The sequence below is a fragment of the Clinocottus analis genome, unplaced genomic scaffold (genome assembly GCF_023055335.1).
Source record: "Clinocottus analis isolate CAN_PGR_092001 unplaced genomic scaffold, fCliAna1.0.p SCAF_15, whole genome shotgun sequence".
NCBI lineage: Eukaryota > Metazoa > Chordata > Actinopteri > Perciformes > Cottidae > Clinocottus > Clinocottus analis.
The window spans coordinates 8032690-8040656 of NW_027175876.1; the positions used below are offsets into that span (position 1 = coordinate 8032690).

At 40.3% G+C, this 7967-nt stretch overlaps 1 protein-coding gene across 1 annotated transcript; it reads right to left on the minus strand.

The window, feature by feature from the left end:
* Nucleotides 1-7125: 7125 nt before the first annotated feature.
* ripply2 (ripply transcriptional repressor 2) lies at nt 7126-7658 on the minus strand. The gene is made up of 3 exons (XM_068577654.1): nt 7536-7658; nt 7381-7442; nt 7126-7285 (listed from the first exon to the last, which is right to left on the minus strand). The coding sequence occupies exons 1-3, from the start codon at nt 7656-7658 to the stop codon at nt 7126-7128; spliced, it is 345 nt and encodes a 114-aa protein (XP_068433755.1).
* Nucleotides 7659-7967: the final 309 nt, after the last annotated feature.

The following is a 7967-nucleotide window of genomic DNA, read 5'->3' on the forward strand; positions in this document are numbered from 1 at the left end:
AAAAAAAGAAAATGTCAAATCTGAATGGTAAAAAAATAAATGCAAGAAGGTTTACAATCATTAAGAGGTTTTGTTTTAATTTGAACAGTGTCCGAATGGGAACACATGCAGTTATATTAGACCGTTCAAGGATTAAAAAGTACCCCACAATCCAAGTCTGCGTGCCATTATCTTGCATCAGTGTTGCTCTCATTCGACTTGACATCCCCATTTCCATGGTAAGTTATGAGGCCTGACCTGTGAATCTGAACACCAGCTTCCAGCTCCAAAAGCTTCTTCTTCATGGCTATCATCGCCTCCTTTTGAACAGTTTGGTAGCCACGAAGTCAGAAATGTGAAAACCGATAGTCATGACGAAACTTTTGGTTTCCCTCTCTTTTTTCAGTTTCGGGTTAACGTTCGGATAAAGGTGAACGTCAGGTCATTTCTGGTGAGAAAAGTCTGAAACATTGGCAGAATCGCCAAGAAATCTGAAATGCATCACTTGATATTAATCAGCCGCTTCTTCTTGTCATGGGGCCTGTATATTTAGACCTGCAGAGGTCTAAAAGCTGCAGGGCAGTATACTCTTTCTGGCCTCCAATCACATTGGAGTGAGGACTCTACATCACATTGTAGCTCTTGTCAGGCCAGAAGAATAGCTGAATGAGAGATTCTCAAACAGGGGCAGTAATTTGCAGAGTGTGTTTCTAAGTTATTCCAGCTCCCCGCAGCTCAGCAGTGGCTGACCCCTCTCCATGTCTGTCTGCTAAGAGGCCTACAGGGAGGAATCAGCCCAAATTACCTTTATTGATCCGGAGAGACAGGTGAATACCAAGCAGGTCTCTCTTCCCTTCACTCTTCTTATCTCTCATCCCTCCATCCCCCTCCCCCCGCCTGCAAGAAGCCAGAATATAAAAACGAAACAGGGAGCTTTAATGCGAGAGGAACTATTCTAACCACCACCACACGTTACTCTATCAGCCTGTGCAATGATTCACCGTTCACATTCAGGTTGCTGTGATTAAAGCTGCCTTCTCGTTGCTCATCTTTCATCAGAGGGAACAGGAATGGCGAGCGGCTGTTTTTCTGCCTCCAATCCAACGTTGTCCTTTCGCCCCAGCATACAAATCACTGTGGCGGTGGAAAAGATACTCCATTAGGTCCAACTCTGAGTTAAATCAATGCGTGACTTATCAAATGAAATAGGGGATTATGAGGTAATCACCTGGCAAACGCTGCTGAAATTGTAATTATCTCCACGGCACACATCTCAGAGAGAGGAGACCAAACTAACTATTTAAGTGGAGGGTGAGATTACGAGGTGTAGAAAAGCACAACAGCTATATCTCTTAGACGGCGGCGTGAGGCCGAATGTTTGTGAGCTGAGAGGAACAAGAGCAACTCTGTGGTTTCTCTCCCTCAACAGAGAAATACGAAGGAAGGTTTTCACTCTATTGACAGACTTTTGCTCCGTGTCTTCTGTCTTATTACCACAAGACGGCTGCTCAGTCGGGTTGCTGCTTAATCTCACTGCTGTTTATGTGCATCACATTTTTAGCATGAATACAGTGCAATTTGTATCCTGCATGTTTTTACAACAATAATAATTCCCCTGAAACAAGAAACAATTTATAAAAAATATCAATACAAAAATATACAATTCAAGATACAAATAAGTTCTAATAAATATAATTTAGTATAAAGTAATATGAACAGAATTAAAGATGAATGAGTGGATTAGATCATTACAAAATATTGTTTTGTCTTTTAAAGAGAAAATAAATAAATACTTTAAAAGCATTTTTTTCCCTTGTTTTGTATTCCTATTTTTTTACTTAGTTTAATTGAGCTTCATTTTTTTTACATTTTTTTTGCAATACATTTTGGACCCTGAAGCAATACATGCTAAATCAGTCCAGTCCTTTAACCCTGATAACGGATCTACTTCTGTTCAAACACAATTTAATTTATTTGAAATACATTACTAATGAAAGTATTGACTGTATTGTCTACACTGCCGTGCAACAGAATTAATGGAAGCCATTCCCAAGTAATTTACAGTCATTTATTATCTATTGTGAAATCTAAAATAATAGTAATTTATTTTACACAAACTACTTCTGTGTCTGTATGTATTGTCCTTAAAAATTGAAAATACTCACATCTTGAGTTTTAATTGTCAACGTCCTCGAAGTGAGAATGAATGGTTACTGAACAAGTGCAACACCGCTCCCGGGTGGAAGTCCTGCAGAGTTACATCACCAACCCGAAACCAGATGAATTCCCACTTTTGGCTATCTTGCTCCATCTGTTGGTCAGAGGTACTCATCGTACTGTGCAGCTGTAAATCCCTGTCAGCTGATCTAAGGAAAACACAGGAAGCAGAAATGTGAGGACTTTTCCATCTTAAGGTGAAGAGGAAAAGAAGAGGGGACCGTTAAATGTGTTGTTATACTGTGGACAAACAACGAGTGATATGTCCACATAGACACACACACACACACACGCACGCACGCACGCACACACACACACACACACACACACACACACACACACACACACACACACATGCACACATACTGCAAACATCCTCACACAGGTTGTTTGACAGCAGATTGCAACTTAGTGAAAAGCAGTATTTACTGTTTGTTATCCTTCGGTGGGAATTTACTTTGTTAACATATTTTCTGAGAGATGCAGAGCAATGACATTCTGGATCACCAAAGAAACTCTCTACTCCGAACAAAGCAACACTTCCTGTCTGCACAACACCTGTTCATGAGCAGAAGCACACTGCCCCCTTGTGGCTTACAGCTGAACTTCAAAAACACAACCAGTGGCCTCAAACCCTGAACCCTCAGGGACTTACTGACGTCACCTGATAAATGCTTGAGTGCCAGAGGCTGTGAGGGCTTGAAATGGTGTACATATGAACGAGCCAGCACTTTGCTGCAACATGTCATGTGACCATGACAACATTAACAAAATATTGCCTGAGTGTAGGAATTTATTTTATACTTTTAACTCTCTGATTTGAACGTCTTTCAGGCCTTTTCTCTTGGGGTGACTCATTCCAAATGATCTATTTATTGTTTTTTGTCAAAACAGCTTTGATAAGCAAAAGGACATGTTTGATGAATAAATCTGGGTAATCTATAATCTCTGCTTGCATTCCTTTGATTTCATGTGTTTTATGTTCCATCTTTAATCCTTAATATTGTTGTGTAAATGTAATTTGTCGGGCTGAACACATGCCTCTTTGTTTACCTTTCCTTTCTCCATTCTTCCATTGGTAACTGCGTATTTAACGTCACATGGCAATGAATTGTGGGGAATTCTTTTCTAATGCTGACCTACAGAGAGGGTTCATAAAGGGCTCAAAATGTCTGCCGGAGAGCCCTCAAACACTCGACGATGTGACAGTGGAACAGAACTAAACCCTCAAAGCCTGTGAGTCCATAAGGGTGAAGTTTGGGATTGGGCCGGTTATAAATAAACTCAAACTATTCTGACAACAAGCCTCTCTGTCCCCGCAGACCAGCAGAGGTGTGACTGTGAGAAGCTGGCGCACAAGGTTCAGTCCCAGCTTGGCCGAGTCACACGCCGTCACACTTCGTCACCTCTTTCTGGTGTCTGTGATCACACCACCGGCCCAGTCAAAGTGAGAGGGGCAGACCAGCAGTCACACTCTGCAAATGAGCTTTCATTACAAGATCATGAAAGTAACATCTTGAGTGACAATGATGCATAATTACTAGTATTCCATTTTGAGAAGAACCTTATTTTTGTGTTAATTTATGACAATTGCTTTGCAGGTGAAAACTTTAGAGGTTTATTATGATCATCAAAGGTAGACGCAGCAAAGGAACGTTGATATCCATACTCTTTGTTCAAAAATGACTATAACTTACTAGAGTGTTACTACACTATTCTAGTGCAATATAAATATATACAAAGTACTTATGTATTTTTTCCATTTATTGCTGCTGTATTCTTCTTCTTCTTACTGTTTTTCATTACTGTGTACTGTTTATTTACATTACTTGATTTATATTTACTGTGTATCTTGTCTGCAATGCTGCTATAATCCTGTAATTTCCCCACTGTGGGACTAACACAGGATTATCTTATTTTATCTTATCAAGATAGTTTATTCACAAGCAAAGAGATGGTGCATGGCAGTTGTGATCCATGAGAGCGCAGAGGTCGACCTGAACTTAGTGTTTACCCCGTCAGGTGTGTATTCCTCACGCCCAATTTAGCACCAGCTCCTGGGAAAGCATGTGTCTGAAAAGTTGAAACTGTGCAAAGTTCACCACAGTTCACAGAGTCATGTCAGGATATACAACAACGTGAGGTACAAGTCCAAAACCAAAAATAAATGGAATTTAAGAAAAAGTTAAGTTAACACTATTTTGTGTATTTTCTGGTAAACACTTTGACTTCACACTCACAAACAGATTCTACGCATGAATCTGCTCGTTAGAGCTACTGTTGGGATTATATATATTTTTTAACAAAACAAGGGACATATATGTTTATGTAGATAAACCCACTAATAAGAAATGTCTCCTTCAGTTGACGTGTAGTAAAGGTTATGAGTTCATCTGACAGGGCATCGGTCTTTGGCTGGTTATATATTTAACTCTGGAGGTGAGCAAATGTCACACCCAAGTAAGTGACACTCCTACAACCACCAGCTCTGACACCCGGGCCTGGGAAAGTCTCGGCCGTGCATGCCAGGGTTGAAGAGGTTATCAGAGCATCATCACCAAGTCCTAATTCGGGTCTGCGGATGAATATTCAATTTGATTGAGATGCTCAGTAGCCATCCTTACCCATCACTCTGGAAAACATCCAGTACCACGTTGTTTGTTGCTTTACACTTTTACTGGCTTGGTACCTCCGGTTTTTATGTAAATCTGCATGTGAAAACTAATATGTGAATGGAAATCAGATTGTTATTTATTATAGAGCTATTGGTTGTCATTAGAAGACAGTCTGTCCTGTGGAGGTCAGCAGTTCAGTGGCTGTGCAGCACCCTGGTGCAGCCAGAGGCCACCATGTTCAGCAGTAATGAGGTGTGTAGACTTTGCACCCTGTAAAGCACCTAAAGATGATCCCATAGGTTCCCACAGAAAGGCTTAGAAGGTTGGCACGAGGGTAAGTTGAATAGTTCAAGTCACTGAGTCAGAAATGCATGCAATCATTTCCATCACCAACACAGGCAACATGTTAGATGACAAGTCTGCATATATGTTTTGAAGCATTTAACTACATCATGTTCAAGCAAAAGACTTTGATGTCAGAGCATCAGGATCACTTGCATAATGCAACGAGTCAAGACACCTATTTTAAACTGGTCATGGAGGATTTTGTTTGTGCTTTAAAATCCAACTGTATTACCGTACACAAGGACAGACACGGAGAACATTCCTGCCAACTGCAATAAGACTTGATAATAAATCACTTCTGGCAAGATGCTCCTTCAATTGAATCATCAATAAGCCTGTACCGCTTTTGTCATTTAGTTAGTCACTGTATATACTGTAAATATACGATGAATAAAGCATATCTATCTATCTATCTATCTATCTATCTATCTATCTATCTATCTATCTATCTATCTATCTATCTATCTAACAACGCTTATAAACAAACATCTTTTCTAAACCTACTTTATCTCTTTTGTAATGTTCAAAGCAAGTCAACCACTAAGCGATCGTTGCAGTGACTGAGTGTGAATGAGCATTTAAATTAGATCCTGATAGGCAGCTTGTTACTGCCATTAGTGTATAAATGTGTGTGACATGTAATGTGGACGACTCGAAATCTGCTCTATAGGAGCGAGACCTTTTACATCTATGTTCCAACAACTTCACATGGAAGCTCTTTTCATAGTGCAGTATTACATTGAAGTATTTATATTACAGAAGCTGATTTACTAATCGGCAACTGCAGGGCCCCAGACACCGAGGAGTCTTTGCCTCAGGGCCACCGTGTGTCACTTGGTTTGTTGTTATTTAATCAAATGCAAATATGTTTTAACATAGCCGACACAAGTACAGCACAGTATCTACTGAAAAGTTTGTTGAAGCCAAAGATCAGTACCTGGTCTCTGAATCAGTTAAAGGAAGTTAATCTTCAGTGATGGTGTCCTCACTGACCTCACATTTCAAAGTAAAAGTGTGGTTTTAACACAAACTCTCGAACACACAAGCAATGCTGTTGGTCGACTAAATCTCTAGATGAGATGTGATGTTGTCATTCATAGTCTTCAGAAGTACTTTATGTGTATTCAGGTGATTGTGCGCATTACATATACACAATGCACGGCAAGGGAAAGGAACAATAGTTGTATAGATTGCACAAAACCATAATGTGTTCATGCAGCTCTTATTGTCGCTGTTTTGATTTCGTTGTTTGTTAAAGTTAGAATGACAGAAATTCTAATTTACATGCAATAAATAATTCATTAAACCAATGAATACCTTCATGTTCTCTCCTGTGAGTATAGAGGGAAGAAAACACGTTTCATACTGTGGCATTAATCTTTTTACAGCAGGCTGCTCTTTTTCTCTTTTCTTTTACTCTGATTTGTATCTTACTTTGTATTTCACCTGAAGTCTACAAACATGTTGCCCTTTGAATATCTCACTTGCCAATCTTTATGCCCTCCTGACACGGTTGACACCTTCCGCGTGTCACTGATGTTTCCACACGTCAGGCAACGCTGCGCATGCAGGAAATGGAGCGTTTACAGCCTCGCACGTCTCCATGCTCGCACCTTCCCATGGGAAAAGAGCTGCTGCGCCACCAGCAGGCGATACGTAATCATAAAAGAGGATGTCCCTTTCCTTTAAAAACTCGAGTCATGATTTAGTTCTTGAAAACCTGATTTGATTTTTTTTAACTACGTAATTAGGCACCAGACAACGACATTCATTGAAAGCCTTTTATTGCAGTTCTTAACAAAGTACAAAAGAGGTAGAAGTGTCAAAGGAATAACTTAAGCATTCACATTCTGTTTGGCTCCGAAGTCAAAAAAGAAGTCTATTTACATTTATGTACAGTAATAAGTTAAAAGAAATATATTATCACACTATGCAACACTGCGTCTTTAAAGCCTTACGAGAGACACATTTAGTTCAGCTGCTTCTCCATCTCCTCCTCTTCGTCGCTGTCTTCATCGCTGCTGGAGTCTTCGTAAAGGGAGATGGTCGCTTGGACCGGATAGTTGTGGAGTAGCATCACTGCATCCTGGTACAGATAATCGAAACATCTCGATTTTGGCCAGAACAACCTTTAAAAGAGAAGGAAAATGAATAAGGCATACTCACAAAGGAATAACCTAAAGCATAATAATGGCATGTCACTCATTAACAAAACTCTACTGACTTCACCGGGTGAATGACCTGAGCAGTTTTGTGGCGCTGTGCAGCGGAAAGGTCTCCGTCTCCCTAAAAGTTCAAACCAAGCGACCTTGTTGAGCTTTTTATCAATTAATAAACGCACGTTTGCTTTTTTAAAAACCATCAGTCGTCTAAACTCACCCTGTTGGCCCCAGCTGTGTCCTTAGATTTAATCCATGGTCTCCACCAACGACCGGACTGCTGAGTAACATTGTCTGCAGGAAAAGCAGGAGGTAATCCGCTGTTAGTATTGTAAGTTTCCATGGTTCTTTGAGGTGGTCAGTCCAGTCCTGCGTTAAGTCCTCAGAGGATGTGGGACTGAAGGCAGGAAGCTCCTATTTATCAGGGTCCTGGCAGCCGGTGCCAAATTGCGCTTTGACGCGTCTCCAAGTGTCTCCATGCGCCACGGCGTTCAGGTGCGAAGTCACACTTCGGCAAACTTCAACCATATGGTTACTTTCTTTCGTAATATCAAAATGCAGAATACAAAGATTGGCTTGATAGTTTCCCTATTTGATAGATATTTTCAAGACGAAACTTACATATAAATATGTTTCATTAGATGTTAACTTT

Excerpts from the sequence above, each read along its gene's own strand:
- ripply2 (XM_068577654.1), bottom strand. The coding sequence starts at position 7,658 with ATGGAAACTTACAATACTAACAGCGGATTACCTCCTGCTTTTCCTGCA. Across the intron at positions 7,443-7,535 it reads ACACAGCTGGGGCCAACAGG|GGAGACGGAGACCTTTCCGC; the intron begins GTGAGTTTAGAC and ends TTGAACTTTTAG. Across the intron at positions 7,286-7,380 it reads CAGGTCATTCACCCGGTGAA|GTTGTTCTGGCCAAAATCGA; the intron begins GTCAGTAGAGTT and ends TCTCTTTTAAAG.